General features: G+C 60.5%; 4 protein-coding genes across 4 annotated transcripts; 1 reads left to right on the top strand and 3 right to left on the bottom strand.

The window, feature by feature from the left end:
* Positions 1 to 12: 12 nt before the first annotated feature.
* Positions 13 to 4,462, bottom strand: GGTG_11280 (katanin p60 ATPase-containing subunit). Its single transcript, XM_009229165.1, has 3 exons — positions 4,178 to 4,462; positions 2,301 to 4,071; positions 13 to 2,223 (listed from the first exon to the last, which is right to left on the bottom strand). The coding sequence occupies exons 1-3, from the start codon at positions 4,389 to 4,391 to the stop codon at positions 870 to 872; spliced, it is 3,339 nt and encodes a 1,112-aa protein (XP_009227429.1). The 5' UTR covers positions 4,392 to 4,462; the 3' UTR covers positions 13 to 869.
* An 84-nt stretch (positions 4,463 to 4,546) lies between these two features.
* GGTG_11279 (RNA polymerase II transcription factor B subunit 1) lies at positions 4,547 to 7,312 on the bottom strand. The gene is made up of 2 exons (XM_009229164.1): positions 6,782 to 7,312; positions 4,547 to 6,647 (listed from the first exon to the last, which is right to left on the bottom strand). Exons 1-2 carry the CDS (start codon positions 6,921 to 6,923, stop codon positions 4,804 to 4,806), a joined length of 1,986 nt encoding a protein of 661 aa, XP_009227428.1. The 5' UTR covers positions 6,924 to 7,312; the 3' UTR covers positions 4,547 to 4,803.
* A 578-nt stretch (positions 7,313 to 7,890) lies between these two features.
* On the top strand, positions 7,891 to 12,058 carry GGTG_11278 (2-oxoglutarate dehydrogenase). The gene is made up of 3 exons (XM_009229163.1): positions 7,891 to 8,266; positions 8,339 to 10,962; positions 11,052 to 12,058. Exons 2-3 carry the CDS (start codon positions 8,343 to 8,345, stop codon positions 11,591 to 11,593), a joined length of 3,162 nt encoding a protein of 1,053 aa, XP_009227427.1. The 5' UTR covers positions 7,891 to 8,266; positions 8,339 to 8,342; the 3' UTR covers positions 11,594 to 12,058.
* Positions 11,931 to 13,887, bottom strand: GGTG_11277 (cytosolic iron-sulfur protein assembly protein 1). Its single transcript, XM_009229162.1, has one exon. The coding sequence runs from the start codon at positions 13,531 to 13,533 to the stop codon at positions 12,061 to 12,063; it is 1,473 nt and encodes a 490-aa protein (XP_009227426.1). The 5' UTR covers positions 13,534 to 13,887; the 3' UTR covers positions 11,931 to 12,060.
* Positions 13,888 to 14,091: the final 204 nt, after the last annotated feature.

Raw genomic sequence — 14,091 nt, 5'->3', positions numbered from 1 at the left:
ACATCATGCACGGCCAGGTATAATTGATCTGCTTCCGTATGTAATTACTCTAGGGGGATATCATATCTACACCGCATAAAACACTCGCTCCTCTTGCCATTACACACACACACACACACACACACACACACACATGGGAATAACACCCACGGGGGCAGGACTCGATGTCTCGCCCTTTGGTTGTGCCCATCTTTGAGGCCCATCCGACCGCAGCGGCAGCCGCAACGGCACGCAACAAAGTCCGAGCGGGCCAGTGAAAGGGACGCCACCCAAGAATGCGCCTCGCCTGCAAACTGTCGCAGACGGGCTTTTTTTTTTTAATTGTTCTGGCCGTCCGTCTCCTGGTGGGCCGTTGTCGGGTCTCAGAGATGAGCGAGAGGAGCAATGTCTTGTCCCAGCTCTGCGGGCCAGCCGACCTCGTGCTTGACCGACTGAGAAACCGTTGGCCCCTTCATGCCGGTCCATAGTATACGAATGCGCCACAAAAATGAGGGGAATTAGCCTCCTAGACTGGGATTTTCCCGGCGGGTGGCTGGCATGCAACGAGATATCTCATTGTTTGCTATCCAAGTCTTGCCGCCATTTACCACTCTCGAACAGAGGGCAGCTCTTGGGCACGCCATATACACTTGCATACCCAAGAAGGCGCGCAGATGTGATACACGATGGTCCTTTAGTATATATGCAACATTCTAAACACGTATCAGAGGCATGTCCAACCCAGAGACGGCCAAGAGAGAGAGAGGCTGAGGACTGCCAAAGTCGTCACGATTAGAATTAGAAAGAAAGCAATACCAGAGCCAAACGACCGCACTAGTCAGAGTGTACAGCGGCAACAACAGTACTCGACGTGCACAGCCAAAGCCCGCTCAGGCGTTGAGCTCGCGGCGCACGCGCGCCGTCTCGGAGCGATTCGCGACGGGGGCGACGGCGAAGCCCACGGCGGCGGCCTGGCGCCTGCGCTTGGCCTGGCCGTCGCCGTAGCGCTCGTCGAACTTGCGGATGGCCTTGAGGGAGCCGGCGTCGGGGCTGACGCTGGCGCTGACCTCGTGCATGGCGCGGGCGAAGTGGTCGCCCGTCAGGAGGCGGCGGTCCGGGAAGACGTGGGCGGCTGGGTCCGGGCTGGCGTCGCGGGCCCTGACGCCGTCGCGCACGGCGTGGAAGGCGGCGGCGACGCACAAGTGCTTGAGGTCCGAGCCCGAGTACAGCTCCGTGTCGGCGGCGAGGCGGGCGAGGTCGACCGACTGCGGGTCGAGGCGTTCGTCGCGCAGCAGCACCCGCAGTATCTCGAGCCGGTGCGGCGCCAGGGGCAGGTCGACGAGGATCTTGCGCGGCAGGCGGCGCAGCACCGCCTCGTCCAGGTCGTAGGGCCGGTTCGTCGCCACCATGATGAAGGCGTCCGTCTCGGCCAGGCCGTCCCACTCGCGCAGGAACTGGTTCACCACCTCGCGGTGCCCGCCGCGGTTGCGGCTCTCGCGCGAGCCCAGGAGCGAGTCGGCCTCGTCGAGGAACACGACGACGGGCGCGAGCTTGCGCGCCAGCGAGAAGATGGCGCGCACGTTGCGCTCGCTGGCGCCCACCCACCGGTCGTTGACGGCGGCCGCGCTGACCTCGAGCATCGTGGCCCCGCTCTCCTTGGCGATGGCCCTGGCCATCAGCGTCTTGCCCGTGCCGGGCGGCCCGTACAGCAGGCACCCCGCGATGCGCTCCGTGGCCAGGACGCCGTACGAGAACTCCGACGGCCGCGTCAGCACCAGCGACGTCAGGGACTGCAGCGAGTCCTTGGTTTCCGGCGAGCACACCACGCTGTCCCACGTGGTTTTGATCGTTTCCGGCTTGACGATGCACGGCAGAAGCTGCTGCTCGTTCTCGTCGTATTTGGTATTTTTGTTTTTGGGTTTCATGCCGCTACCGCTGCCCCTGTCCCCGGCGGTATTGCCGTTCTTGGATGAGGCCCCCTGCACGCCGTCACCCTCCGGCGACGTTGTGTGGGAACCGCCACCGGTGGATGAGCTCGCCTTGTTGGCCAGCACTGAGGGCCATGGGTAAGGAGCTGCCTTTATATAGCCAGGTTTTCCCTTCCACATAACGTGTTCGTGTTTTGACCACTGCAGCACGCGCAGTAGCCCATCAAAGACGCTCAACTTGACAGGGCCAGAGGTGGGAAGGGGCTTTGGTAGCTCGACCAACATTCTAGAGGCAATATCATGGGTCCATTGCAAGCTGATGGAATATAGGAAGATGCCCGAGTCAGAAATGATAGTGTAGAGGATCAACAAGCAGGGCCTGATAAAACTTACTCAAAACGGTTCCGCTCCAAGAAAAAGCCCATAACGTACGAGGTTGCGGTCCCCAAGTGTATGGTTACTTCGTGGCCCAGCATGGCCTCTAGCATGCACATGAGATTGGTCAGATTTCTGTGTGCAACTTCATGCTTATCGAGGTTTTTGAACGCATCGCTGTGGTTATAGGGGGGGCAGTCAAAGGGATGGATATGGCAGTTGGCGTGGCTGGCCAGGTTCGAGAGCTGCCTGTGCCACGTCGTGTCAGCCACGTGTGCGGTAGAACCGACCAGGACGATAGGCTTTCCACCATCGGCCAACTTGTCCATGGCGGCGCGCAGCTTGGAGAGAATCAGGCTGCCCTCCCCGAGCTCCGCAAGCTCGACAATATCCTGTACGTGGACGATGAGCCGACGCGGCTCGCCATCTTTGGGTTCCGGGCACTCCGACTCGGGCAGCGCAGCCCGCTTCAGGTCCGCCGCGTTCAGTATCTGCTCCAGCGCGTTGCCCAGCTTCAGATCGTCCCAGTCGGCGACCCTGGCGGGGGACGACGCGGGCTCGGGCCCCAGGAGCATGGTTCGCAGCTGGTTCGAGCTGACCGAGAAGACGCCACCGCCAGCTTCGACATCAGATCCCGATTCCGGGCCGTCTGCGTTCGGGATCGTCTCAGACTGGCGTGTGAATCTTGGGGCAAGTCGGCCGCTGAGCTCGTCAACACGATATCCCATCGTGGAGAAGGGGCCCCTGTATGCATAGAGGTCTTGTCCCAGCACGCGACCGGCAATGTGAGCCAGCGTGTGCGTATCCAGGTGGATCACATCGGCGTTGGACACAATTGCCGCCCTCTCCACCAGAGCCCTGGGGATAGCCTGGGCCGCATGGTTCATTACGGCGAGCACAGGGATAGGCCGCCCTGCCCGCCCTTCCGCGGTCCCGGGTTGATGTCTTGACCTTGGCCTTGACCTAGACTTGGGGGTCATGGCAGAAAGCAGCTGGCCATTTATGCCGTTGGCGAAACTCACACACTCCGTGTTGAAGGCTTTGACCATGTTGGCCTCGCCGGCCAGGAACAGCACAGAGTCAGACAGCAAGCTACGAGAGGACGCGCGAGCTTTCTGCTCGGCGAAACGCAAACGCTCGCTTGTCAGAGGATAGGGCCTCATAAACGGCAAAGGCGGCGGGACGTAGCTCTCCCGCGGCTGGAGAGCACCGTCACGAGTGTAGTAAGCAACGGCAGAGACAGCATCGGCAGCGCTCATAACGACGTGATCATGGAATTGGTCCACGGTTGAGGTGACGTCATGCATATCATCCGTCCGTATGCCCTTGGCGGCGAACTCAAGGGCTTTCATCGCGCTGGCCATATCGTCCTGGGACCACCCACCACTGCCTAGCCCATTTATGAGACCGTCCAGACAACATAGCCTTGCGCTATCCTCGTCCGTGTACAGGTGGAAGTGTCCTTTTTTGCGGTAGTGGCGGCCTTCGTGCAACAGAGTGACATCCCGCTCCAGGAACCATTGGGGTATGCCCACCGGAGGGTACCCAGAGCCTGTGGTGCGGGCGGATCGGGCCGAGCGGGAGCGAGTCGAGGTAACGGTGCTGGCGGTGGTTCCCGTGCTCGAGGGCGAGCTGCTAGAGTCGGGCAGGGATTGTGCGGACCCCGGGACGGCAGGGCGGGTGTCGTGCGGCTCATGGCTTGGCTGGGGGGACGGGGCAGCCCCTGAGGAGCTGTAGAGGCGTTGGCATGACCAGGGACGGCTCAGCCGAGGAAGCAAGGGGCGACATCCTGGAAGGTGCAGTTGGGGTTCATAGTTGGGGTTCATGTCAGTCGGCCAGCTCGTCCGTTCGTCTGTTCACGTGTGGCCCAGCTACACAGCGAAGCATGTACTCACTGGCGGGGCTCGCTGCGACGCGGCGTCGGGCAAGAAGCATCCCTGGCAAACGAAGCAGCCAGCACAGGCTGGGGCCCTTTCGGGGTGCTGCTGCCGGCAGGAGGGGGAAGAACCCCGACGCGAGAGTCGACAAGGGGCAGGGGCAGTGGACGGAAGGGTGGTGAAAGCACGGCGTCCTGGCTTTTGGTGCTTCGTCGGCGCCAGTAGGATGCATGCAGCGACGTCGGCGGATGCGTCAGTGACTGGCAGGCGCATGCAGCCGCCGAGAGGAATTGCCTTTCGCGGTTTTTCCGACGTGGGTTGCTGGATGACGCCATCAACCAATGGCGCCTGGCGATCCCCACATTTATATGGGGCTCAACTAGTCTCGATGGCTTCAGAGGCACGCCTCCAAGATACAGATGGTCTGGGACGCGGGTACGTTGTGTATAAATAGTAGCCAGTGGCTAGGTAGGGAGATGTGAATCCAGCGAGGTGGGTGTCTCCTAGCTGAGTAGACATCTACGACTCCCAGGATCCAACCATACCACAAAGAACGGAAACACATTCTATTCGGAATCGAAGGTCTATCATCGAAGGTCTATCATCCACCATATTGCAACCTGCTTGTACCTCTATCCAAATCCTCACTCTGTCGACGCCTTGAGGCCCTCGGCCGCCAATGCCTCCTGATAGCGGTCCTGGGCGGCTTTGAGCGAGTCGAGAGTCGGTCTCAGCAGTGTCATGACTGCATTCTTGCCCCCTTTGATTTCATTGTCGCTGAACCGGGTCTTTTCCCTGGTCCTTCGGTAATGCCCCATGATCTCTTGCTTCCTCGCTGCGATGATGCTCTGGCGCATCTCCTCGGCCTCCTCCGCCACGGCCTCGATCCGCGATACCGAATTCCTCAGCGCCTCGACATGGTACGCCAGCTCCTGTGCCCGATCGGGGTCACCTGATAGGAATGCGCCCCAAAACTGCTTGAGAAACTCGGTTGTCGTCGCGTTGGTGATGAATGTCTTTTGCGCCAGCTCCACGGGAAGGCCCATGGGTGAGGCCTCGTCCTCGACCTGCCCCTGAGTGTCTCCCCTACTCCTGGCTAGCGCGCGCCAGATCTGCGCCTGTGCTGCCGAGCGCGCCTCACGCGACCCCACGCGCGGCGCCTTCCGCCTCCGTCCCTCGCCGTCGTCGCTGTCGCTTTCGTCGTTGACCCCAATGGCAGCGTGGAGATCGATGCCCCTGCTGGGGCCCGACTCGCCGCCCTGTCCCAACTCCGACAAGTCCGCACCAAGATCACCAAGCACCACCGTCGGTATCTGCGCCGCGTACTCTCGCGTATCCCTCGAGGGGCCCGACGTCTGATCAAAAAAGTGCGCCTGGTCCCTGACGTTGAGCACAATCCGGTCCGAAGCCGCAGTCTCATGAAGATCCCGCAGCGCAAGCTCTCGGTACCCCTTCTCGGGCATACTCAAAGCTTCGGCCTTGGACCGGTCTCCATCCACCGGGCTGACATGCGCCAGCATCATCTCGCTCAGGCTGTTCAGGACCTTGGCGGGGCCACCACGTTCACGATCTGGCCGGTTCGGGTCGTGAGCCGACAGATTGCCACCCTTAATGCCCCCCTGGTTCACGTCGTTTCCGGAAATGTCGATGATATGAGGCAGCTGCTGTGACTCAAACTGGCTGAAAATGGCCTTGTCGTTGTCACTGGCCGTGTACTTGTCGAAAACGTTATCGTGGTGATTCGGGTCTAGCTTCTCGCCCCTGAGCTCCCGAGCAAGATTGCTGACAAAGAACTTGGACCAGAACTTGACCTCGGAGAGTTCCTTGGGCACCTTTTCGTTGTAGAGACGGCGCAGCAGCGGGTACTGCGTCAGCACCATGAGAATCTGTTCTGGCGTGAAGTTCAACTTGTACTTGGCTGATCCTTCACTTTCGGGAGTCATCTTGATGGATGCCAGCACGTTGTACTGGCCCCGCTTCTGGTTGGTCTCGATGGCGTGCGCACGTAGAAGGCTTGTGCGAGAGGACCAGAACTGGGTGTTGAATGTGGCGTCTGAGATGGACTCGGGTTTGGTAGCTCGCGCCTCCATGTACATCTGGTGAAGTCCCCTGTCCTTTTTCATGAGCGATTGCTGCAGGACAATGTCGAGCCTCAACTGCGCGTCGTCGAGAGGGCGTGGTTTCCCGGTGTTCACGGTGCCGGCAAATGACATGGCGGCAGAGCTACTCAACCCACCCCCGTTGGCTGCAGCTGCAGCTGGAGCTGGCGAGGGAGCCGCCGAGCCCTTAGGGGCGACACCAGCATCGGCAGTACGGGCCTCTGCCAGCAGCTTGGAGAGTAGGTCCTTGATGGCATTAGCCTCGGATCTAGCATCGTCGGGAGAGGTGAAGTTGAACAGGTAAGTGACCGGCTCCCCCGCCTCGCCGGGAGGCTTGGCAAAAATCTTGAGCATGACCTTTGCCACATGGTCTGGAGTCTGCTGAAGATCTGGTGTTCCCCGGGTTGTTTTGGTTGTCACGTAAGCCACATGTGTTTCCCAGAATGGCACGACACCCCATGCCATGCCATGCCTTACCAGGATGGCCTGCGGCCGCCCATAGGTGAGATAATGTTTGGCTTACTTGTAATGGTCTCAATGGGCAGAGAAACGGATGGAGGTCCAGACCCCGGCGTTGGGGTCCAGATCACTGCGGCTCTATCATCCGAGACTCTGATGATGCCCTCCTTCTTTTTGTACACGGCTCTGCCTCGTGGCGTTGCCATCACGCCGGGCCCTTGGGGTTGGCCGCCCTCACTTGCCGCTTGCAAGGGCCCAAAACACGCCCCGGCACCCTGGTCTGTTCAAGGCTTGTTTCCCGATGGTGGGCGCTCAGCTGGAGATCATCAATACAATGTGCGAGTAGGTTGGAACTCGACATATGTCGCGTGCCCGCGCAACAACCTCAGATGGGAGAGACAGATGGTTGTTGTCGGCTGCTGACAAACGCCCTCTGCCCGATTTTCAAGTAACAATTTTCGATAGAGATAGAGGCAGTGTTTATCGAGTGGCAATCCAAGGCTTGATCGACTTATCCTGAATGGCTTCTTCTCATTGAATAGATGCAGGTGGGTGGAAGTCTAAGGCAAATCTGAACATTGAGTTGTTTGGGGCAGTGTCACCTTGATGGCCGCCTGCCTGGAGCCTGCCTGGAGTCGCCCCAGCATTCCTCGCTGGGAGCTTGTGTGGAACCAAAAGATGGGACCAAAAATCATTGCCGGTTACTAGCCACAGTGCGCATGCACGGTTACATCACGCGAACGGCACACAATTGCAAGCATATTCGGAGTAACCGAACCTCTCCCGACAAGCCTAACAAGCAGTGCTTCCGCTGCAGACAGCGCCCTTAGGGAGGTCACTCGTGGGTACTTACAACTTTGCATAGAGGTACTGAGGGAGCACAATGGAGTGCCGAACCATTACAGCGCCAATAAAAACCCCCCAATTGGCCAGACACGCCGCCCTCGCCGAGATGGAGCGAGGCAGGCAGCTTCAGACAACGACAGTGACAGGACCGACATCCCAAGTCCCGACAGTAAAATGTGTCAGCAGCCACACTGTGCCCCACCCGGCCGTGCGGCTGGCAGGCTGCACCAGTCAGGAGCCGGTTTGAGGTTCCCATGGGCCAGGCCACGGCAAGATTCGGGCGCTGCAGTGGCTGCCAATGCCAAACTGGACCCGGCTTTCTCGAACCCCGTCAACGTTTTCCATGTCTCCAGTCCATGCGGCTTTTGCAGCCATCGCCATCCGTAATTCTGCCCTCCTGCCTTCTTCTCCTCTTTTCTTTTTTTTTTTTGCTTTTGCTCGCTGTCCCTCTCCGTCTCCTGTTCTCCTTTTAATTCCCGCATTGCGTTGGGGCCTCCTCCAACACGCACATCGAACTTAGAGACTTACTCCGCCAACTCTTTAGCTCGTCCCTGCTGAACCGTGGGCGGCGATATATTTTTTTCTTTTCCCCTCTGGAAGTGCCACGCGACAAACCCTGTCGCCCTAGTGGACGACTGCGTCGTCTGCTTGCTTGTTTGCGCAAGTGATTTTTTGTCAACCTTATTTTCCTCCCTCGTCCAAGGTAAATATCATATACCATCTTCTGCTTTGCCGCCGGGTAGCTCTCTGCACCCCTACTCACACGTCCGACCAGAACGATGCTCCGTAGTTCTCTGTTTAAGGCGGGCAGCCGCGCGGCGCGATGTGCCTCCTCTCCCTCGGCCGCGATTCCCTCAAGATGCCTCTCCGCCGGCCTCGCCCGACCTTCGACTGCGCCCGCCGGCGCGCTCTCGCCGGGCCGTCGCCCACTAGCCGTCGCCTCCTCGAGGCGCTTCGCGAGCGCCCTCTCGAGCCCTCCCGATGCCAACGACAACTTCCTATCGGGCAACACGGCAAACTACATCGATGAGATGTACATGGAGTGGAAGCGCGACCCCCAGAGCGTTCACGTCTCGTGGCAGGTCTACTTCAAGAACATGGAGTCGGGCGATATGCCCATCTCACAAGCCTTCACCCCTCCGCCATCGTTGGTCCCCGGCGCTACCGGTGGTGTCCCTGGATTTGCCGGAAACCCGGGCATGGGCTTCGACCAAGGCTCTGACGTAGCCAACCACCTCAAGGTGCAGCTGCTCGTTCGCGCATACCAGGCCCGTGGCCACCACAAGGCCAACATCGACCCCCTTGGCATTCGCAATGACTCCAAGGGCTTTGGAAACATCAAGCCGAAGGAGCTCGCACTTGAACACTACCAGTTTACCGAGAAGGACCTCGACACCGAGTACACTCTCGGCCCCGGTATCCTGCCCCGCTTCAAGAAGGACGGCCGTGAGAAGATGACGCTCCGCGAGATTGTGGCCGCATGCGAAAAGATCTACTGCGGCTCCTACGGCGTCGAGTTCATTCACATTCCCGATCGCGAAAAGTGCGACTGGCTCCGCGAGCGCATCGAGACCCCGCAACCCTTCAAATACTCGATAGACGAGAAGCGCCGCATCCTCGACCGCCTTATCTGGAGTTCAAGTTTCGAGGCCTTCCTGGCCACAAAGTACCCCAACGATAAGCGTTTCGGTCTGGAGGGATGCGAAACCCTTGTTCCTGGCATGAAGGCTCTGATCGACCGCAGCGTCGACTACGGGGTGAAGGATATCGTCATTGGCATGCCCCACCGCGGTCGTCTCAACGTGCTCAGCAACGTTGTCCGCAAGCCCAACGAGTCTATCTTCAGCGAGTTTGCCGGCACCGCGGGCGCCGAGGATGAGGGTTCGGGAGACGTCAAGTACCATCTGGGTATGAACTTTGAGCGCCCCACCCCCTCGGGCAAGCGCGTGCAACTATCCCTTGTGGCCAACCCCTCGCATCTCGAGGCCGAGGATCCTGTCGTGCTCGGAAAGACGCGTGCCATCCAGCACTACAACAATGACGAGACCACTCACCGCACCGCCATGGGTGTCCTCCTCCATGGTGACGCGGCCATCGCCGGCCAGGGTGTCGTGTATGAGTGCCTGGGCTTCCACTCGCTGCCTGGCTACTCCACGGGTGGCACCGTTCACCTCGTTGTCAACAACCAGATCGGCTTCACCACCGACCCCCGCTTCTCTCGCTCGACAGCCTACTGCACCGACATTGCCAAGGCCATCGACGCCCCCGTGTTCCATGTCAACGCCGACGACGTCGAGGCGGTCAACTACGTGTGCCAACTCGCGGCCGACTGGCGCGCTGAATTCCAGCAGGACGTCATTATCGATCTGATCTGCTACCGCAAGCACGGGCACAACGAGACCGACCAGCCGTCCTTCACGCAGCCGCTCATGTACAAGCGCATCCAGTCGCACGAGCCGCAGATCGACATCTACGTCAACCAGCTGCTCAAGGACGGCACTTTCACCAAGGGGGACATTGAGGAGCACAAGCAATGGGTCTGGGGCATGCTCGAGGACAGCTTCTCCAAGTCCAAGGACTACCAACCCACGTCCAAGGAATGGACCACGTCTGCCTGGAACGGCTTCAAGTCGCCCAAGGAGCTTGCCAGCGAGGTCCTCCCGCATAGCCCGACGGGCGTCGACAAGCAGACGCTCGAGCACATCGGCGAGGTCATTGGCACTGCGCCCGAGGGCTTCAACCTGCACCGAAACCTGAAGCGCATTCTGACGGCCCGCACCAAGTCGGTGCATGAGGGCAAGAACATCGACTGGTCGACGGCTGAAGCGCTGGCCTTTGGATCTCTGGTGACCGAGGGCCACCACGTGCGCGTGTCGGGTCAGGACGTTGAGCGCGGCACCTTCTCGCAGCGCCATGCCGTGTTCCACGACCAGGAGAGCGAGGAGACCTACACGCCCCTTCAAAAGATCAGCAAGGACCAGGGCAAGTTTGTGGTTTCAAACTCGTCGCTCAGCGAGTTTGGCGTCCTCGGGTTCGAGTACGGCTACTCGCTGACGTCGCCCAATGCGCTGGTCATGTGGGAGGCTCAGTTTGGCGACTTTGCCAACAACGCACAGTGCATCATCGATCAGTTCGTCGCGTCGGGTGAGGTGAAGTGGATGCAGCGCACAGGACTGGTCATGTCCCTGCCCCATGGTTACGATGGTCAGGGCCCTGAGCACTCCTCGGGCCGCCTCGAGAGGTATCTGCAGCTTTGCAACGAGGACCCGCGCGTGTTCCCTGCCGAGGAGAAGCTGCAGCGCCAGCACCAGGACAGCAACATGCAAATCGCCTACATGACCACTCCGGCCAACCTGTTCCACATTCTGCGCCGCCAGATGAACAGGCAGTTCAGGAAACGTAAGAATATTGCACCCCCAATCATGGACCTCGTTTGTGATTGCATGGAGAGCCAATCCATACTAACAAACGACAAAAAAAACACACAGCTCTCATCATCTTCTTCTCCAAGTCGCTGCTGAGGCACCCGCTGGCGCGCTCCGACATTGAGGAGTTCACGGGCGACTCGCAGTTCCACTGGATCATCCCCGACCCTGCGCATGAGGCTGGAGCCATCAAGCCCCACGACGAGATCGAGCGCGTGATCCTCTGCTCGGGCCAGGTTTACGCAGCGCTGCACAAGTACCGCGCCGACAACCAGCTCGATAACGTCGCCATTACGCGTATCGAGCAGCTGCACCCTTTCCCGTGGAAGCTGCTGCGCGACAACCTTGACCGGTACCCCAATGCCAAGACCATCGTCTGGGCCCAGGAGGAGCCCCTGAACGCCGGCGCCTGGAGCTACACGCAGCCGCGTATCGAGACCCTGCTGAACCAGACTCAGCACCACGACCGCAAGCACGTCATGTATGCTGGCCGCAACCCGAGCGCCTCGGTCGCAACGGGCATGAAGTCGTCGCACACCAAGGAGGAGCAGGAGCTGCTTGAGATGGCCTTCAGCGTGAGGCAAGACAAGCTAAAGGGGGAGTAAGAGAGATGAGGAAAAAGTGGCAGGTGACGCCGCTGGGCGTACCAGTTTGCCACGGTGGCGGAGATGGCTGAGCGTGTTGTTTGCCAAGGTGTCATGGTGCCATCTTAGATATTTTCTTGAGTGATATAGGGGCGCTGCGTCTTTTTCTGTGTTGCTTGCTTGGCTGGATTGGCAGGCAGGCAAGTGACTCGCCTTTGTACCCTAATAGCCGAAACAAAATATCAAACACGAGTGATGACTAGGCATTGCCTGGGGCCTTTGGCGGGGAATTGGGTCGGTTGCACCGCACATCCCAGGGTAGCTTGGCGGAACCATCGGTCAAGGCGGTCACCAGATGCGTATAATAGAATATGTAGTTGTTGTTTATTCTTGCTTGTATTCCTATGAATAGAGTATTCATCGGCCATCGGCTGCCCGTCTGTTTTAGGTACCCAAACATGCAACGCCCTTTGGCCCAGTATCTGCTATTATGCCGACCCTCCACTCCGAGCTATTTCTGCAGCATCGAGCCCGTTCAGCTGCCAGGGCTGGACGACGCCGTTGTCCCCAGTCGTCACTAGCATCTCCTCGACGCCCCGCCTCTTGGCCCCAGGGTCGAACCAGGGGCACCAGGTGACGTGGTTGATCTCGTAAGGCCCGTGGCCGTCGGCGACGGTTCCCAGGACGCGCCACCCCTGGCCCGACGCCTGCTGCGGCGTCAGCTGTTTTGTTGCTGCGGGGACGACGCCGTCGGGCAGGGAGAGCGAGGAGGGGTCGGGGACCGCGGCAGCGGCAGCGGTAGTGGCGCCATCCACGGACTCGGGCGACTCGCCGTCGTCGTCGTCGTCGCACTCGTCGTAGACGGCGACGATGCCGTCGCTGCCGGTGCTGGCGACGAGGCCGGACCGGCTCCAAGCGGCCGAGTAGATGTCGCGCGTGTGCACCTTTGGCAGCACGGCGGTGCAGCGCCACTCCTCCTTGGGCGCCTGGCGCATCGTGTTGGGGATGTTGCCGAGACCGGAGGCGAAGGCGGAGGGCGTGGAATCCCCGCCGGCGCCACCATTCTCTTCATCCTGGTCGTCCTCGACGAGCGTCCACACGCGCACGGTGGCGTCGGCGGACCAGGTCAGCAGGCGCGGGTAGCGGCCCTCGCGTGCGCCCGACGGGTTGGGCTCCCACTGGACGCCCCAGACGGTAGAGACGTGGCCGTCGAGGACGGCGGCGCAGGCCCACTCGGCATCGGGGTCCTCGCGCCAGACGCGGACCGTATCGTCGTAGCTGGCCGAGGCGAGGGCGTCGGGCCCGTGGTGGCGGCGGCGGCCGGCGAGGGCGGCGCGGCCGGGGACGTCGGGGCACCAGGCCACGCACTTGACGTCGCCGTCGTGCTCGGTCAGCACCGAGACCGTCTCCCACTCGTCGTCGCCCTCGGACGCGCCCACGTCCTCCCAGATCCAGATGGACTTGTCGCGGCTGCACGTGGCCAGCAGGTGGCCCGACGGCGCAAAGGCCACGCTCTTGACCTCGTTCTCGTGGCCCTCGAGCACCAGCGTGAACTCCCACTCGTCGTCGTCGTCGTCGTCGCCGTCGCCCCGACGCTGCCCGCTGGCGTGGACCTCGGTCGGGCCCCCCGCCTCCTTCTCCCAGCGCCACAGGCCGGCGGTAGAGTCGAAGCTGCCGGTCACGAGGCAGAGCTTGCCGGGGGCCATGCCGGGCCTCCAGACGGCGGACCGCACGGAGCGGGTGTGGCCGCCCGTGAGGCTGCTGTGGGCCGACAGGTCCGAGAGGGAGAAGACGGTGACGGACTTGTCGTGTGCCGTGGCCAGCAGCGGCAGGGTCGGGTGCGGCGTCGACGACCAGGCGCGGTGGTATAAGTCGGGCTTGAAGGCGGGAAGCCGTTCCAGCTCCACCCGCGCCGGTGGCGGCATTGTTTTGCCCTTGTCGTCTTGTCTCGCTTCTACCATCTCCCTTCGTCCCCTCCCTTCTTGGGGCTAATACCCAGGCCTGGCGCCCGCTTAGAAAAGTACCCAAGTGCCTGAGAGGTACCAGCTAGGTAGGTGAGTGGCTGGCTAAAGTTCCTCGCTTCGGTCTTTCCAGGTCCTGTGGCTTTCAAGTTCTCTCTTTTTTTCTTCTTTTTTTTTACTCACTCGCTTATTCCACCCTATTCTACTCTTGGGTGAGCCGCTGACGTCTAGCTGTGAAGTTTGGGGCCTCGCCTGTGTGATGAGCACTACATAGGCGTTCAGCCTTAGACTGAGCTAGCTAGGTAGGTACCACGCAGTGGGTAATGACAAATCCTTGCTTGAGCTACAGCCGATATGCAGGGTGACAAGCCGAGGGAAGCGCAGGCCAGAATGTGAATCTACATGTGAGTGCATCAAGCATAAATCAATCGACGACCCCTCCATTGGTGTCTCTGTGGCCCACTATGCGCGCTGTGTTTTGCTGTGCGGGGCATGGGTGGGCCAGACGTCATCCCACACAGGCTCCAGGCTCTCGCCGGCGGCAGAAGGTGCTTCTTT

Source organism: Gaeumannomyces tritici (genome assembly GCF_000145635.1).
Source record: "Gaeumannomyces tritici R3-111a-1 unplaced genomic scaffold supercont2.6, whole genome shotgun sequence".
In the NCBI taxonomy this organism is placed as follows: Eukaryota; Fungi; Ascomycota; class Sordariomycetes; order Magnaporthales; family Magnaporthaceae; genus Gaeumannomyces; species Gaeumannomyces tritici.
This window is presented reverse-complemented; position numbering and strand designations above follow the sequence as displayed.

Excerpts from the sequence above, each read along its gene's own strand:
- GGTG_11280 (XM_009229165.1), bottom strand. The coding sequence starts at position 4,391 with ATGCATCCTACTGGCGCCGACGAAGCACCAAAAGCCAGGACGCCGTGC. Across the intron at positions 4,072-4,177 it reads CGTCGCAGCGAGCCCCGCCA|GATGTCGCCCCTTGCTTCCT; the intron begins GTGAGTACATGC and ends TGCACCTTCCAG. Across the intron at positions 2,224-2,300 it reads TTGGAGCGGAACCGTTTTGA|CTTGCAATGGACCCATGATA; the intron begins GTAAGTTTTATC and ends ATATTCCATCAG.
- GGTG_11279 (XM_009229164.1), bottom strand. The coding sequence starts at position 6,923 with ATGGCAACGCCACGAGGCAGAGCCGTGTACAAAAAGAAGGAGGGCATC. Across the intron at positions 6,648-6,781 it reads GCCCATTGAGACCATTACAA|ATCTTCAGCAGACTCCAGAC; the intron begins GTAAGCCAAACA and ends GGGGAACACCAG.
- GGTG_11277 (XM_009229162.1), bottom strand. The coding sequence starts at position 13,533 with ATGGTAGAAGCGAGACAAGACGACAAGGGCAAAACAATGCCGCCACCG.
- GGTG_11278 (XM_009229163.1), top strand. The coding sequence starts at position 8,343 with ATGCTCCGTAGTTCTCTGTTTAAGGCGGGCAGCCGCGCGGCGCGATGT. Across the intron at positions 10,963-11,051 it reads GAACAGGCAGTTCAGGAAAC|CTCTCATCATCTTCTTCTCC; the intron begins GTAAGAATATTG and ends AAAAACACACAG.